Source organism: Numenius arquata, chromosome 4 (genome assembly GCF_964106895.1).
Source record: "Numenius arquata chromosome 4, bNumArq3.hap1.1, whole genome shotgun sequence".
In the NCBI taxonomy this organism is placed as follows: Eukaryota; Metazoa; Chordata; class Aves; order Charadriiformes; family Scolopacidae; genus Numenius; species Numenius arquata.
In genome coordinates, this window is record NC_133579.1 from 19,394,294 (window position 1) to 19,412,976 (window position 18,683).

An 18,683-nucleotide genomic window follows, 5' to 3' on the forward strand; every position below is an offset into this window, starting at 1 on the left:
ATTTAAATAGTTGCTTGCTTTACAATCTCTTTTTAAAGAGAATTCTCACTGGTTGAGCCTAACTCTGATTGTAAGCTGCTTGAAAATTTTATTCTATTCTAGAATGCTATTTTATTCTTAAGTATCTTACAGTGATCTTTGGCCTGCCTACCTATGTAAAAGCATTACCCTGCCTCTGTGATACTGTATACTTTTACTCTCCAAAGGCAAGTATGAGACTATATCCTCTGCTATAAAAAATTAATTTAAAATATGCCTGGAGAATCCTTCATAATCTAGTGGATAGCAATGGTCATCACCTAGTAGAACTCTGTGCATAGCTGTCATCCCAATTTAGAAATAACAATGCTTATCTTCTATCAATAAATGAGACAGATATACAAACAGATCGAATTAAGAGAAAAGAATATCGGATATTCTAATTTAAACACTGAGGAAAACATGATGCTATACATTTAGCAGAAAAATTTAAGACAAACACTTAGACTACATGGTTTTTATACCTCCAAACTATTAACAGTAGATACCTTTCATATTTAATACAGCTTTATTACAAGTAGATATAACCATTATTACCAAAAGAGAAAGGCTATATAAAAAAATCCAGTGCAAAATAAAAGTACCCTATAAAATCTGCACTTCTGTTCCCATTGACAGGCATTTAGACCTTGCAAGAACAACTGATTTCAGTGACTTCAAAGCAGTTACTCACTGACACGTTTAGACAGGATTTGCTGAAATTTTAACTGTTGACTTCAAAGAAAAAAAAAATGGGAGACTCATTGTCTGACAGGTGCAAAAATTAATACAAAATGTATTAACACAATATGAAATAAACATACATTAAATAGTTTTGTTTCCTGGTACATCAGATTTTCAGATGAATTTTATAAAATTTACATATTTAATGAAATGATTTATCTATCATTCTGGAAAACACAGTTCTGTATTTCAAGTTTATATTAACTATAAATATCTAAGTACAGAAAAGATACTCTTCAAGCTGGTGTGCCTTATTTCCCCATCCTTTATGTCTTCTGCTCTTTGCCTTTTGGAGAAAACATTACAGCATAAGGCTGCCGTCTTTTTGGACGCTGACAGGGAGCAAGATCCTCTTTAATATATCCTTAAAAAAATAAGAACAAACTGAGGTAAGAAACAGAATATAAAAACACGCATAACTTTAGTTTCATTTTTTGTTTACCCTCAAAAAATATTTTGTCTTTTTTTTTTTTTCTTTTATGACAAAAAGTTAGAGATGAAACGAAAACACTCAGTTGCTCTCTGGTAGATGACTATAGTAATGCAATACAGATTATACTGAAGAAGGGAATGGAAACTATTAATTGTTCATCTATTCAAAACAAAATTGCATTTTTCACTGTCTCTTCTACAGAAGATTTTACATAAGAGTAATAAAGTATGCAAGTACTGCGAATTCAATTGACTAATAAAAATCACTTTGAAAAAATTTATTTCTTAGTAATACACAGGAAACTTGTGCCACGCAGGTACATGTGCTTTGTGGGTCTAAATAGTACATCCCTCTGTTTTGAGGGCATTCTTATTAATTAAAGACTTGTCCATTTGGAAAAAGCCAAACATGAACCTATGGATCAAAACACACCTTGAAAGCTCTCTGATAAGTGAAGTGCATAGATTTCTGTAACGTTCAACTTGGCTAACGCTGACAATAAGCAGACATTTTATGCAAATCGGTTACAGCACCTGGCTTTTGTCAAACCCCTACTGTTTATCAGCACTAACATCCACTGAAGTGAGAGTAGCAGATTCCTATTTCGTAGTTGGAAAATGCTGTCTACACAACCCAGTTACTTAAAAAAAACCAACACAAGCCACACTGGTTCAAGACACTAATAAGAAGTAGAAAATACATCCTTTGTACCCCACTGCTGCCGAGTGACAGCTGCAATTGCTCATCATGGGAACTCTCTGGCGTTTTGGTTTTCTTGCTGCGCTCTTGTATGATACGGCTTTTTACCAAGAAAGGGCTGATCTAAAGTCTGCCTCTGATACGCTGTTGAGAACCATTAACAAACAAACAGCTGTTACTGTAGCAGAACAAGGAGATAACCAAGAAGCTAATTTTAAATGAGGTTGCAGATTCCAAATGCAGACATCTCCCTAGCAGACAATCTCCCTAACAGAATCTCTCAATCACCTGAAGTTATAAATGGACATGCCTAGTTTATATCAGCTTTCCCATCAGCTGCAATGGGTAAGAAGCAACTAGGTTGGAAGAGAAAGGACCATGATTTCTTCATCTTGAAAGATAATGATCAAGAACCAAAGGTGGTTCAAGAGTGGTGAGAACTCTCTCTCATTCCATAAGGTAAAGGAGGAATGGATTAGCCTCAGCCAAGCCCTAAGTGGGTACACAAGAGAGGAAAGAGACTACTCACAAAGGAAGCAGCGATTCAGCAGTGTTCCTGAGGTGCTGGCTAGCTGGACTGAGGGATTCACTTTCCCTTATGTTATATCAGAGACAAATTGATGAAAACAAAACAAAACAAAAGAACCATTTTCCTGAAGCCTAACCAAGCTCAGCCCTTAAAAGCCTGCAAATTCTGTGACTAGCTTAACCTTTAGCAGTGGATATTTAAGAAGGGGGAACTTGGCTTGGGCTTCAAGAGCAAATTTGACATTTGTCCCCCCCACAACAGGGCAGAGGGGGAGCCCTAAAGTTCTGAACACCATGTCTGAAATACACGTATTTCTTGGAAATACAGCTTTGAATTTAAATGAACTCAACTCACTATACCTTGACTAGGCAGTATGATTTGCACTATGAAAGTTATGTTAGGCCCTAGAAATCAAGGCTTCCTGTTCTGAAAGATTAAGGATGATACCACAACACTATCACACAAGAACAGAAAGACATCTCTGGCTACATTTTCCTATGCCTGACCTGAAACTGTTACAAGAACAGATAAGAATAAGTGAAGATTAATACTTCACAGCTAATAACATATGCACAAATAAAGATATAAGTAACACAGAGAGAATTCATATAGGGCTCCTTACCTCAGAGCTTCACCACTTCTGAAGAAATGTACATACAGTACACTACAAACTCATAATGTTTTAACATTATCAATAAAAATGAGTTTTTACATCAAGCTCTAGCATTTAGAAGAATTACTTAGGAAAGAACAATCTGTGTGAAGAGGAGTGAAAAAAACCAACCAGAACAACTTCTGAGTGTCACTAACAAGTAGGGTATAAGTATTAAAAACTATTTAATCACACCCTACCTTCAATGTTTCCAGTATCATGTGGACATCAACAAGGACATCAACAGTGCTGCCTGACTCTCCTCAGTAAGTACAATCTCTCAGCCTTTGCCGTTGAAAATGTTGACCCAACTCTTGCTTTGGTTCAAAGACATGTAGGGTTTTAATTAAGTTGGTTTGCCTTCTCTATCTAGGCTCTAAGAAAGTTTCCTTATATTCTCTTATATTCCAAATAATGCCTGCTGATAAGTAATCAGACCTCAAGAAGACTGGGTAAAAAAGTCTGCTTTATGAACTAGAGATAATTTCAAAGAACCATAAAAAAAAAAAAGCAGCTTTGTAAGCCTTTTTTTGCACGAACCTCTTTCCACACAAGTTTGGGTGGAAGGAAATCCAACCTCCCAGAAATTTTCAGGAGTATTTGGAGGAATGTAGCGAAATCTGTGTCTTGAACAAGAAGCTAGCTTCTTTTCTCTCTCTTCTTCTGGAATGTCTGCATAATACTGAATGTTAGGGGGAAAAAAAATTCCAAATTAACAAATTCATACATATAGAGCAACTGCTTTACACAATGATATTGTCAATCACTGTTTATTAACACAGTTATCTAAAAATAATGGTGGGAATAGACAAGAGTAGAGATTTGTTATCCAAATGACAAACACCTGGTCATTATCCTAAAAGCTTGCTGAATTTACAGATTAAGTATAACCTTATGGTGGCAAGTTTGTTAGCTTTGTATCTTTTAACATACCACAGGTACAAGGTTTAGACGTGTACAATTACTTATGTCAACAGTTTTACTCACTGGCTTTACAAAGCTAAGTAGCCCAGGTGTTGAAATAGATGGGAATTTTCTAATAAATTCAGCTCACGTTTACAAATAAAATAGAAAAGTGAAAACGCACCAAAAAAATATGATGTAGAATTATTTCCAGTGTCTAAATTTACAGTAGTAATACAAACTTCAGTCAAAATACTTCCTACTTTATTACCCTCAAATTAGGAGTAAATAAAGAGCTAATTTAACTAGCTGACTGATACTGGGACTCCAGCTGAACATTTTCTACAGTATACAGTAAATTGGCTACCTAATCTTTATTTGTACAGGAATCTGATCTAGTAACGTGGATCTCCTGGTTAAGAACAGAGACTCAGGTTGTCAGCAGGCTGTAACCAACATTTCAGATCACTGGTCTGTCTACTAGAGAGTCCTGGTGCACAGGATATAATAAATTGTCAATTCCAAAGATAACTTTCAAGAACAGTTATGAGCCCCTAGTGAAAAGTTCTTCAAAATACATTGTATATAAGCCCAGGATACTCCCACACTCTTGACAGCAGAACCCCTTTCAGTCACCGAATTTGGAGACACTTAGTTTGAAAATGTTTGCCACTGTCTTATACAACATTCCCTTAAACAGGAAAAAGCCTATGCCAAGACCAGAACTTAAGTGGGTATCAGTAGCTGAGGATCGAGTCAGACAGAGTAGGGTCACTTATGTGGCTGGACTTCAAAGACCCTGCTGGAAAAATGCCTTTGTCACTCAGTTAAAGATCTAGATACTAATGAAAGAGGAGGAACTATCATCTAGTACACATCAGTTTTCACTGATAAAATTTAAGAAGTGACATGGTGTTAACAAAATTAATTACAAGAATTCTACAGTACCTGTGTAAACCAAATAGATTAATAGTTGAGTATTATTTAAGGATAATTACCAGTTCACTTATGTTTGACCTTTAAATAGACTGGAATTTTAGAAGTCTACCTACTAAAATTTTGCAGCGTGCTGCAATTTTTTGTTTATGATTGGTGAGGAATATTAATGGATCAAACAATGAAAAATACAGTACAGGTCTGTAGGAACAGAAGTCACTGAAATCAGTTGTTCTTGCAAGGACCAATCAATAATCAAGGTAAGAGACTAGTAACTTTTTTTTTATTTTGGCTTGTTTAGAAATCTATTAGGATTGACAAAGAATAAGTTACATATACGTCTGCTAAACAGCAAAAAGAACTCTTAGCTGTTTTCTAGATTGATCTCACTATCCACAGCATTTTCAACCCCCTCAAAACATTCGAGCCGGGCTTTTCCATGTGTGAAAAGATATGCAAAAATCTCATCCTGCAGTATCTTCACTATAAAAGAATCATTTCCAGAACTCTACAATTTGCAGTCTCAAAAAGAGAACAAACCCTTAAAATATTCATAGAATCGTCTAGGTTGGAAGAGACCCTTGGGATCATCGAGTCCAACCATCAACCCTACTCTACAAAGTTCTCCCATATATCATATCCCCCAACACCACATCTAAACGTCTCTTAAACACATCCAGGGATGGTGACTCAACCACCTCCCTGGGCAGCCTATTCCAATGCCTGACCACTCTTTCTGTGAAAAATTCTTTCCTAATGTTCAGTCTAAACCCACCCTGTTGGAGCTTGAAGCCATTCCCTCTCGTTCTGTCATTAATTACCTGTGCGAAGAGACCAGCACCAACCTCTCTACAGTGTCCTTTCAAGTAGTTGTAGAGAGTGATGAGGTCTCCCCTCAGCCTCCTCTTCCTCATACTAAACAGTCCCGGCAATTCCTCTCATTTGTTTAGCACAAAGTTACTTACAGAGTAATACCCATAATCTAAATATATATAAAAACATCTAACCGATTCCCTAATCTAAAGTGTGGCTAGATTTAGTAACCACACAAACAAACATTACTTTTACAAGCTACCACTAACTCCTGCATACAATCTTTCTCTGATCACATAATAAAGTCATAACAAACCAAACCAAAACCTCTTATCAAATGTTCTACACTGTAAAGTGAATGAGATGCTTCCACAAAGTTTTAAGATAAGGACTTACGAGTTTGACATCAGTCTGCTACAGCATGTGCAGAAGTTGAATCTCTCACGTCTTCTCAAAATGACAGATAACTCCCCCCACTTCCCTACTGCATGCAGCACACGGCCAGAAACAATTTACTGATTTCTACTCCTTCCTTAAGTATTTCCTTAGACTTTGGAGTCTTTTCAAACCTGTATGACTAATAAGCAAGCCAAAACTTTTTTAAAGTATCATTTATGCTTTGTCCAATACTCCCTTTTTCCATAGGCATTTCATTCAAAGCTAGTTTTACTATGGTGCAATGACACAGCCAGGCATTCCACACATTCCAAGACATTCATCTTGAATAGTGTAGACTTAAAAAAAACCCAACAACCTCAAATTTTTCTCAAGTTTAATGTAAAAACCTAATATTGTAAAATTGGAGCTGTAAGTGTTTCCAAACACCAGTTACCACTCTAACTTGCCAGAAAGTAACAAAAATTGGATTTGCTGAGAGGAGAAGATCTGTAGCTTATAGAGACAGGAAATTAAAGCACTTAACACGTGTCTCTTGGCCGAGAAAAAGACTGAAAGCTTGGGTGGGTTTTTTTGCCCTTGCCCTTCCCCTCCCCCGCCTTGTTTTCTTTCAAACTCTTTAAATCAAACATATTTTTGAACATGGTATTTATATCTGACTGTAAAACTTAATCATTTGTATTTAATGAGTTTTACCAAAGCTATTTTTCAGGACTGTGTTTTTATTAAAAATATTTTCTACTAAATTTCTTCATCTAAGTAAATGTGATTTAACTACAAAGATTAGAGAGAATCCCTCATTATTCAGTCATTAATCCACACTTCTGGCAAGTCATAATGTATAAGATCACCGCCTAATTAACTCCAGCTTGAAAGTCTATTAATGACCAAATGGAGTATGTTCTTATTACACATGCAATTAATTCAATATTTTATTACTATACCAAATATCTGAAAGTACTTTAGTAAAAGGAGGAAAAAGTGTCATGTGAAACCTAAAATGTCATGCTTTTTAACCTGCTAATGTAAACATTCTTGCATGCATTTGCACATATATACACATTGGCACCTATGCTGGTACAATTACCTGAAAACACAGACACCTCAGAAAAAAGGGAAAAAAACCCCAAATTAAGATATATATATATATATAGGTACAACAGGACATAGAATTTATGTATTTCAGTAGAGCTTTTGAGCTAAGTTTAGAAACTTGTAATCATTCTTTGACTAGGTAAAGTATTTTTTAATAACAAAAATCTTACTGGAACCATGATGTGAGAAGTTTCTATTTTCAAACAGATACACGCAAAAAGTTAAGGCTAAGTTATAGGCAGTTACTACAGTTAAAAGCAAACCAACCATCCCAGAAGTTGGTAAAACAGCGATGGTAAACATTTACTTACCTGCTGCTGTAGGTACTGATGGTGACGCAACCAGATTCCTAATTTCACCAGCACTTTAGCACTTGGACACTAGCAGAACTAGAAGAATGGAAGACTGACCCAATTTTAAAGCACTACTTACTATTTCACATTCCTTACACGTATGGCCAGGCAATTTTCTTCTTTCTTCTTTTTTCCGAATAACCTCAATATGAGGAAAATCTAACACAGTATTCTTTCTGAAAAACAAAAAATTTTCACATGATAGTACGATTGTTTCTCTTACATATCTGGAAATTTTCAGTTTTTAGAATACAATGAAGGAGAGTCAAGAGAAGAAAAAATATCAGAAAATGCCTACAAAACCCAATTATACTGCATTTCATAGATGAATAGGACTTTTTTGTAACAAAAACAGTTTCAGGATTTTAAAAATGTAATGTGATCTTTCACATAACCAGAGATATGCATCTCCTCATTATGGCTTTTCATAGCGTAAAAGTAACTACTAGATCAAAATGACTCAAATATAGATCTGTGGAATATTTATTTTGCCTGTGACACAGTTGTGCTTGCATTGATTTCTGCAAGATGAACACGCAGTTCAGTAAAAGAACTAACAGATTCCTTTCAACTCATCTGGTCACAAAACACTAAGCAAGTTTTCCTCTACAAAGAAAACATATGCTCAGGTAAAAAATAAGCTAACAACTATTTAACTGAAGGGGTTGATATCATTAGGAAATTAAGATTCAGACCACCAATGATGATTATACAGAAAGGCAACAGAGGAAGCACTAAGAGGCACAGTTGTTAAACATTACTCATTTATTGGCTAGAGGAAGGGGCCAAAATGCCAGAGAAGGAAAGGTTTTTATTGGTACAAGCAACTCATAGGCTCTTTGCTCATGAACTCATGCATGACCACGCGCCTGTAAGAAACAACATGGATTACAAAATACTGCATTCAAAAAAAATTATAAAGAGCAGAAGAGGCAATCCCTTCTCTTCAGTAAATGTGACAGATAGGCATCTCAACGTGTTTATTTTTTTTCCCCATACCCCAGCTTTTATCTAAGGCTTTTATCTAATTCACTAGATCTTTTACCTGCACATCCAGCTGCTAGTATATTACGCACAAACACGTTTGTTTTATGGGAGAACAAGTTCCCTATAGGGAGGGTATAAAGAGCCTTAAAATGCCTATGCAGAACAAACTAAATTACCTTTCATCACTTTTGAAATATGGCTCCACAAAAGCTTTCTGCTTGGCTTTATCTTGTTTATCCTCATATTCTGTAAATATACATGCAAAACAAAAAATTACATGTCATATAAGGTTAACAGGCTGCCTGGAGAAACGTCTGTAAATTATTAGCCAGGTATTAAGAAATACAAAAATGCCACGTACATTCAGTCGAGACAACAAATTCAAAATACTAAAAATAATATAGAATTGATTGAACCAGTGATCAAAGAGCATTACTGGAGCAGAAGGAAAACAGAAGCAAGAAAATTGAAAAAGATAAACAGAATAGCAAAGGAAAGGCTGCTTAAAATACAAAATAGTGCAAAACCTTTGATAGAACCTAGGAGAGGGAGAAGAAAGGAATCAACTAATCTGCAGCCAAAACCTGGTGTTTTCTGTAAGAGTCGCTTTGCTGTACAGCTCCTGTGCCAGCTTCCATTACACATCCCATAGTTGTGTGTTGGTTATATGTATGAACTACCAAAATGATTTTCATATTGGTTTATGTTATGTCCTTACAATGAATAATTTTCCCCATGAATTTATGCAAAGTGAACTCATGGTTTATTTGGCATATTTGTTCCTAGAGAACAGAGCCTGGTTTCAAATCAACTTTTGTATTTTAACCAAGCTAATAAAGACAAAACAAATTATATCCCACTCTTTAGTTTCTTGCTTGCTGCTGTTACTCCCTTGTCCTGCTCTTCATCATGAAGAATTTCTTTCTCATCACATGCAGAAGGACTATCTTCTGATAGGCAGGATTCATATTCTTCATGGGTTGTCCGATCAAACATTTCTGTTAAGGTATCATTCTTTCTGTTTTCTCCTCCTGTTATAAAAAGCATAATCAACATCCAAATCAGTTTCTCAACAATTTAAGTCAAGAAAGAGTATTCTAATTGAATGCGTACCAAAAGAACTAACATTTACTTCCTGTTCCAGTAGTGCTTGACTCAACACCAGCAATACAATTATTCTTTCTGCAACCGCCCTGTCAATCTTTTAAATGCAGACACTGCTCATCTATTTTTCATAAAGATAACTTGATTCAATTTCTAAAATTTGATTAATTACAAAATCATTTAGATATAACTTTAACCTTAATACTGGATGCATGAAATTTCTGTTCTTGGAAATTATGAAGTTATCCAAGCAGAAGGAAATACTTTCTGTGGGTAGGAGATAAACTACAGAAAAGTGGTCAAGTTGCAACAGCTTAAAAAAACAAAACACAGTTAAAAGTCACTGCCCTACAGCCACGATTCACCATGTACCATAAATTAAATGTGATATAAACACATTTGGATTTAAGTATACTAGTTCTATTTATATGCCATTAAAAATTAAATTAGTCTTCCCATGGAAAGTCTGATATGATTACATAGCAAACTTTCAAAGCTGTTTGTCGTAAGAATGATTGTGGCAGGTGAGATCAAAACTATTATATGGTTATTTAGCTCTTTAAGCACTGTAAAAGCATAGGTACTGGCTCTAGCTCAGCACAAATCCTGTCATTTTCTTCATCTAAGTTTAAAAAACCTCAACAACAGCGACTGATTTTACTAGGAAACATACTGATCTTTGATGCAAAAATGCATCAGTGCTGTTTTACTGCAAACAATTTTTTACTATCTATTCACATAGAGGAAAAAATGCCCTTCACTCTTTCTTCCCCCCCAAAAAAACACAACAAAGTAAACCAAAGGGAAGAAAAAGGAAAGTCTTACTTGGACTGCTTTCTTGGTTTTGCTCTTGATTTTTCATTCTTGATAGCACACTTTGACTAACATATGTATAATCCATATCAACAGCTTCCCCTCCGACTCTTGACTGAGAACCGCCCTGAGTAAAAAAACCAAACATGACAATAGCACTCAGAGGCAACTTGTACAGTCAGTGTCATCGCTGTATATCTGAAATGCTTCCACAATAGCTACTGGCATCTTTCTGGATGCTTTCTGTGATGTATTTTCTGCAGTAACATCTGCACGATAAAGATGTAAAATCTAGGTAAGAGAACAACATGTTTTGAAATTCAAGCATGAAGCATTTATCTGGTGGATTACATTACTTGATGGGCCAGAAGCATCTTAAAAGTTTTCATGTTAAATTCTACAAAGATAAAAAGTAACAATGACACATACTGAAATTGAAAATTGGTCAAATTAGTAATACATTTTAAGATAGCCTTTAAGTGAGACAAAACAAACAGACTTTGGGAAAATTCTCAGAGATTCTAATAACCAACCTGCACCCAACTCAAAGAAAGGTAATGGTCATTATCTTCACATTTTCTATTAGTTAACGTAAAGAGATATCACAGTGAATATTTTCACAGGAAAAAACTATGAGATTTGGAAATTTATTTTTTTTTGTCTTAAAAAGAAACCCCATACCACCCCAAATCCATCAGTTTCATACTGAGCCACCTTGCTGAGTTTATCAAATAAAACTAGACAGTGGAAATGTTTTAAGATAACTGCAGTGAACCATGCATAAACAAACATTTCAGGAGCGGGAACAAATATCAAGTGAGCTGAATTCAGATTTTTGTTAAAAAGTAGGTTTGGTCTGCCCAGAATAAAATTCATGATTCTACTTTTGTAGGGTTTCTTCAGTACCATAGAACATGCAGACTTGTTACATAAGTTTACCTTTGTATCAATCACAGTCATGTCCATTTTGTACTGTGAAAGGTCAGCTCCTGGGTCTATGCTCCACTGGAGGTTTTCTGAAGAAGATTTATCTTTCAGGTCTGGATACAGAGAATATGAGAAAAAAAGGCTAATAATCAGAATAAAATTCTGCCAACAGCATTCTATAGCGTCTAAATTATAAGTCAGCTTTCCTTTTATCAATTCACCTTTGGGTTTAGGCATTGATTTTTCTCAAACGATAAACATGCTCATTTCTTGTAAACCATATTTTGTTTGAAGAGTTAGAAATAGATCTGTAATTTTTTTGTCATATTCAGGGAGCACACCACTCCTTGGTGTTTGTATGAGGTATGCAATACATAAAATACTCTTGCAGGTAGAATCTCTGTACTGTGTAAATCCAGTAGCATTAATACTGGACAGAAGACATTAGACTGATAAGAATAGCTAAGTCAGGTCTTAGAATACAAGGAGTACAAAAGCATCTGGTTGTGGTTCTAGAGCTAGCTCTTGATTTGTCTCTGAAGCAAAGGTTTAGATTGCAAGCCACGTGGTAAAATCAACTGCTGACAGATTTCTTTTAAATTCACAATGCAAGTATTTCTATAAATATAAGTATATATAAATATAAATAAAGTATGCAGTGTAGCAGCTCAGCTAAGGAGTACAGAAGCAGTGATTCTACAATCCCAGTTCAAAAAAAAAAAGTTTTCAGACTGGGACCACTTAACAGGAAAGAAGATACAAGATGAGTATTTAGCAGCATCTGTTCATTGTCATTAAAGGAACAAATTTCTTTAACAGATCATCAGGAATCATGAACGATATTAACAAAGTGACTTATCCTTACACTTAAGTACAGTTTTCAAGCATTTGATACAGTTTAAACTCAAACTTCCTGAGATTTTATTTCAGTATCTATTATTCATACGTTGCATTAAACAACAGTGCTAAATCAATGAGAAAGACAACATTCCCAGCCTGATGAGTTTACAGCTGAATACCAATGATATATTTCTTATCTAGTGACAAAAGAATGCCAGGAAGATACAGACTGAAAGTGTGGGGGGTGATCTTGAGAAGTCCTGAATGGGGTGAGACTAAGTTAGAAGCAGAACAGAGACAGTGATTAAAGTGGGAGAAAATTCTATTCAACCATAGCACAGGCTGAAGGGGTGGGGGACAATAAAATGCACATTTTCATCAAGTTACCTTGCTCATTTTGCAGTGCTTTATTTTTTGATAGTCTACAAGGGTTTGGTTGAAGTACAGATGCTGGTTCAGACTCTCCATGTCCTGTCCTTGTTCTCTTTCTATTTGGTACATGGCCACTGGCAACCTAACAACATATGGCAATTTTACTATTTCCCAAAACTTAAATATAATATTTCAAAGGAGAAGGAAAAAAAGAGAAGGCAGAAAGCATACCTTCACATCATCAAAAAGTTGCTCTGTTTCTACAGAACTTCGCAGTGGTACAACACTGAAGAGAGGAACTTCTTCTTTCATTTGGATCTGGTTTTTCTTATCTGGGAATGTTTTTCCCAGCATTGCCTCTTGTACATAGGATTCTTCTTGTAAATCTCTGCCAAACAAACAGCTCTCATTGTTGACTTTCTGATTGGATGATGAACCTTCAGGAATGGGCTTCCCAAACTGTGAAAAAACATCATGCAGGGTCACCTGTTTCAGTCTATTTTTACAGGTCTCCTCATTTCCTTGTTTTTTCTCTTGACAACGAACTCCAGAGAAGCGGTCAGACAGATCCAAGGGCTTATCAACTGTATGTTCCCCATTAATATGCTGAATGTCTGACTGAAAGGGCACAGAGTTCTCTTTGTTGAAGGATGCTTTTTCACAGCTTATTGCATGGTCATCTTCAGCTTTCTTTCTCTTAGCAGACCTGCCTTCTAGCTGTCTCTGGTGTATGAGAAGGAAATCGCTCTTGATCAGCTCATTTTTAGCTGCACAAGTGTTTCCAACACCGGTTACAGCCTCATTAGTACTCTTTTTCACAACCATTTGCCTATTGATAGAGGCCTGGCTGATAACTGAGTTGATTTCAGTTCCAACATTCAGTGGTGCAACAAAAGCAACATCTTCAGATTTTGATCTATTTTTATGAGATCTGGAACTGGAAGGATTGTTGAAGAGGTTGGTTTTGAGATGAGGCTTCAGTCCTGAATCTAAGACACAAGAGGCGTGACTTGTACTTGAGTTGTTCTTCACATTGCTAGAAGCTCCAAAAACAGGAGAAGCTACCTGGGAATCCCAGTCAACATGTGGTGGAGTATTCTGAGATGGACCTGAAAGACTGAATACAATGAGAGATCAGATGTTTTTCCTGGAGTACACGAGGGGCTGGGAGGACAGAAAGGGATATACAAAAATAAGTTTTCCATGATCTACTTTAAAGCTGTCAGAGCTGCTAGTATTAACTGAAAACAGCAGGAAAAAGTAGAGGGAAATTTTTGGTCTAGGAGTAAGAACTGTCACGCTTAGAGCTGCAAAAGACAAACAAAACACAGACCTTGTCCTTCACTTTAGTATGGTGTGAAATTCTGCTCCACATTCAACTGGGAACCAGGGATGGAATTAAGCCTACCTAGGAATCTCTTCTACCAAAGGACTCCCCATCTTTCAATGCAGAGAAATGGAAAAAAGTGAGAATGGTTGTGACAGCAGTTTATCTAGGTTCTTGTATAGACCTTTTATAAGATACAATAACAGGTTCTCAAAGCTTCTGCAAGGAAAGGAAAAATGTGCAAGCTCCTTTCAGGTACTCTGTTTTTCACTTGTCACCAATAAAACATACATTTAAGATGACAAATAGGGTCTAAAAAAAAAAAAAAATTCAGTTTAGACCACAACATCCTGAGGAAAGTGTAAAGGGCAACAGACAACTGGTATGACATCTAGTCAGCAGAAAAATTTTATGATCATTTTCTGTCCCAGCTTGAAGTAAAACAGAACCGATTTTCTGTTTAGTAATTTTACATCTTAGCTAGGCCTCTTCTAACTCTCTGAAATTAACAGCATATTGTGGAGAAAACTGCTCGTTCTGAGAATGATCAGACCAATGTTTGTGCTCCATGCCAAGGAATGGTATGCAGAGAGGCCCTTGCTTATACTTATTGCTCTAACAACCAAGGTCAGCCCATTTCGTTATTTGTCCCCTTAGAGGGTCGGAAATGAAAAAAACATAGAGGGGTCACATCAGTGGGGAGGAGTGGACAGGACAGGTGACCCAAACCTGACCAACTGGGGTATTCCATCCCATCTGCCCCATGCTCAGTATAAAAGCTGAGGGATCAAAGGGTCAACTCTCTTTCTGCAATGGCCAAAGTCCGAAGAGGACTCTGTCTGTTCATCTGCCTTTGATCCTGATCCGTGTGTTCCTGACTCCAGAGCTGGAAAGCAGTTCCCATCTGTTGCCGAGTCTAGTCTGGGACTTCCCCAGTGCCTGCCGGTGACATGACTGTCACCCTGGGAGCTTGATACGGTTTTGTATATATTGCATCTATTTCATTATTTTTCTTCTTTTTTATTTTAATATTAATTCCTCATTAAAGTGGTTTAGTTCATTCTAAACTTCTAACTCTCCTTATCTCTTCCTCTCCTCTCTTTGGGGGTGAGGGGGTGGAGGAAGGGCCATCTGTCAGGCTGGTTTTGGTAAATCCGGCCAAAACCATGACATTTTCCTACCCTAGCTCCAGGCTACTAACACCCAGGTTCACGGGCCTCAGAAGATACGTCACGATAACAAGAGGTCAAGTCACAGAGGGACTGCATATACAGAAAGCTCAAATTAGAAGTTTGAGAATGAAGTGAAAGTCCAGTTTTTATTCTATCAGTTCCTTTGCTTTAATGTTATTTACTTGAAAGAAGCCTGTATAATATGAAAATAATTTCTTCCATGACTGTGCCTTTAAACCAAACTGCTGTAAAGTTTTAAATTCTACTGAAACCAGAACTTCATATACACTCATTTAAAACAATATTATTATAACCAAGTGGAAACACACCCTATATTGTTGTCATCATTTCTTGATTCAGAAGCTGGATGTTTTCTTGAGTTTTCAGATTGCATGCTCTCTGGGGCCTGGCTCATAACAGTATTAGTGCAGGGAGGACTCAGTACACCCTGGGACTCCTTGCAAGTGGTGAAGGAAAACAAAGAAAGGAAGTGTAAGACGCTATTATTATTAAAAATCAGAAATATGCTAGGTTTGCACATAAATACTTTGAAGAGCCATTCAAATTGAAACATTCAAAACTCTGAAAAATAATAAAAACTGAAGATTTTGATGAACAACTTTAAAGAAATCTTATGGAAATTTTAAAAATTCATCATTCCAATGCACATTAAAATAAAGTCTGCATACTATCTTTCTCACTGTAGTTACCACACAAAAACATCAAATAATCTCAGCTGAGTCACCTAACAGTCTCATCACCAAATAATCTTTTTTAGTGTCTTAGACTTAATTACTGCACAAACAGAGCTTGACAAACCCAAGGATTTAGTTCACTGTCTTAGTTAAATTTGAAAGTTGTATACACAACAGGAAGCCAACCCTCCTCCCCAACCCCTGGACAGGTCAGCACAGTTACATCTCTTCTTGCTAGAGCAATTCTGTAATGAGTAAGCAAAAGCAAATCAAAGTGAACTTATTGGAACTCAGAATACTTTTGCAGAATTTTAATGCAAATGAGAAATACAGTGGTTTTGAAAACAACCGCCACAAAAAGCTGATTATGTAAAAAATCTGAGAATACTACTTACAGATTCATCTTGAACAGCAAGTCCAATTGTTTCTGCCACAACTGCAGCCAAGTTAAAAGATGGCTTTGGAACAGGATAGCCTCCCATCCTTGGTTTATCTTTACGAGTAGAAAAAAGCTCACAATAAATTACATACACATTATAATATTTTACCACATTCACACAGATGGTACAAACACAGAACTAAAAATATCACAAATTAAAACTGGTAATTATGGAAATACTTTGACCTGTGTCAGATAGAAATGGTATCTGTAAGTGGAGAAGGAGGGAAAAAGAAGAATTTCCCAAAAGAGGAAACTGCTGTATCATCACAGAGAAATAGACTTCCAATTTGAATACAGCTCCCCAAAATTAAAATACAAAGACAAGTCAACGTAAAAGTTGTTTCCAAACTCCCAGTCCACATGAATAGTCTGAGAAAAGCACGTAGAACAGTGATAATATATATTTTTAGTAAAATGCCTGTGTTGCGTATTTCCTAGATGATACTTCTAATTATTCATCCTGTGTTTTCATTAGGAAAACAAGTAGATGAGTTTCCCCTCTTTCAGGGGAATTACCCAGTTTATTAAACTGGGGCAAGGTAATATGATGAGAAAATACAAGAACTACAACCCTGACCTGCACGAATTATTCCAAAATGCTGATTCTCAGAGTCATTTGTGCTTCACAGAAAAAAGGCAGGGACGCAGAAAGTTCTTGTGAAAGAACTGTTTATGGAGAAGGACATTAGACAAAGAATTGTACCAATTCACAATTGCAAAAAAGGGAATAATTAACAGAAGCACTTTTAAATGTTACATATTCATGTCAAACCAATGCAATTCTCAGAATATGTTATCTGCAGTACAGTCGGAAAATCAGACCTAAGACAATTGGTTAAGTTGCCTAAAATATAAGATATCTGCACTAAGAGCTGCACTGAGCTTCTTTTTATTTCTTGACTCTAATCCCTGATGCTATGCCACTAGATCACATATTTACTGGCATACAGACAGGCATTACAAGATAGGCATTTCAGCAGCAATTTGTGAGTAAATATAACATTTTTCTGGCTACTGTGTTTAAAGAGATGAAGCCCCAGTTGTTGAGGAACCCTCAGTTTTACAACATTTTTGCATATAACATTTTCCTGGCTACTGTGTTTAAAGAGATGAAGCCCCAGTTGTTGAGGAACCCTCAGTTTTACAACATTTTTGCCTTATTCTGAATGGAATAAGAACTAAATCTATTAATACACTTACTTGGTATAGGTGACAGTTGTGAATCACAGGTGTCCGCCACTAGTATCTCTGCTTCGTGGTGACTGTTCACTTGTGTAGAATACATTGGAATTTTTCCAAAATCTAGGAGAAAATGTAGAAAAAATTTTACACAGTGAAATCAGGTATCCTGTTGTGATAATTTTGTGTAGATACAGACAATGATCTCGATCTTAAAAGCGCTTGAATGTAAATTTTGGTATGTCAGTAGATCCAGTAACCTAAGCCCATCTGATTATTTTTATTCTGAGGCATCACTATGACAATTAGTCATAAATATTTCATATTAATCCCTTCTCTCAGAAATGTGAGCCTAGCTGGTCAGTCATAAAGCAATATTGACACATAATTACATCACTGTCTATACTAACCACATAAAAAGTATGTATTCAATCTATATTGGACCTGTTAATATGGCAACAAAACTATTAAAGATTAAGCCATCCAAAGGTATAATTTTCTGCATCAGCTAAGGTAATGAAAAGGTGAAAACCCTGAGATTTTAATCATTACTAACTTTGTGCCATGTAGTCCTTTCTATCTGGATACCGACAGCTTTTCATAGCCATTAACCGTGATAGGTATTTACACCATTTCCTCCATATTTAACTTTGGTTTAATTTAGTAGCTCAATTTTTTCTTCAGAAAAGAGATAAGTAGATATGTTTAGAAAGGAGAAACTACTCAGAGCACTAAAATTGCACACACAAAATAAAGGGTGTGAATAACCAACCCACCTTCTTCACCCCACAGTTGTGCTATTTTCATTCTTGGAAAGAAGCTTTTAGTTAAAAGCTATATTTAGATATAATCATATATTAAATATTTTTTTTATTCCACAAGATAAATTAACACATTAAGAGCACCTAGATTGTTTATCATATTTCCTGTGTATCATTAAAATACAACCCCAAAGTCCCTATCTGTGTATAATTAAAATACAAGCCAAAACACTTCTTACAGTTAAAATACACTAGAGCTATTTCTATGACATTACAGAATGAAGTTTGGAAATTAAATGTGCACAGTATTTCTGGACTTAGACACAAAACAAATGAAAACAGTATCAATAACAGAAAAAGAAAGATCACGTAGCTGCTAGAATTATATATCTACCAGTTTCAGTACTTTAATTGCAGAATAATTGCTGAACGTGGCAAAACATTTATTTCACTCTCCACTAGGTGGTGACATGGCTGTACGCACAAGTCAAAC

The 18,683-nt window shown here is 36.0% G+C and overlaps 1 protein-coding gene across 1 annotated transcript in view; it reads right to left on the reverse strand.

The window, feature by feature from the left end:
* Positions 1-395: 395 nt before the first annotated feature.
* RBBP8 (RB binding protein 8, endonuclease) overlaps positions 396-18,683 on the reverse strand; it is a 39,584-nt gene continuing 21,296 nt past the window's right edge. The window contains exons 8-19 of the mRNA XM_074146144.1: positions 17,451-17,552; positions 16,204-16,301; positions 15,443-15,570; positions 12,846-13,731; positions 12,630-12,756; positions 11,415-11,515; positions 10,488-10,602; positions 9,419-9,589; positions 8,735-8,804; positions 7,651-7,747; positions 3,616-3,757; positions 396-1,126 (exon numbers count right to left, since the gene is read on the reverse strand). Coding sequence (XP_074002245.1) covers positions 1,029-1,126; positions 3,616-3,757; positions 7,651-7,747; positions 8,735-8,804; positions 9,419-9,589; positions 10,488-10,602; positions 11,415-11,515; positions 12,630-12,756; positions 12,846-13,731; positions 15,443-15,570; positions 16,204-16,301; positions 17,451-17,552 — 2,135 coding nt within the window. The 3' untranslated portion in view covers positions 396-1,028. The remainder of the gene's footprint in view (positions 1,127-3,615; positions 3,758-7,650; positions 7,748-8,734; positions 8,805-9,418; positions 9,590-10,487; positions 10,603-11,414; positions 11,516-12,629; positions 12,757-12,845; positions 13,732-15,442; positions 15,571-16,203; positions 16,302-17,450; positions 17,553-18,683) is intronic.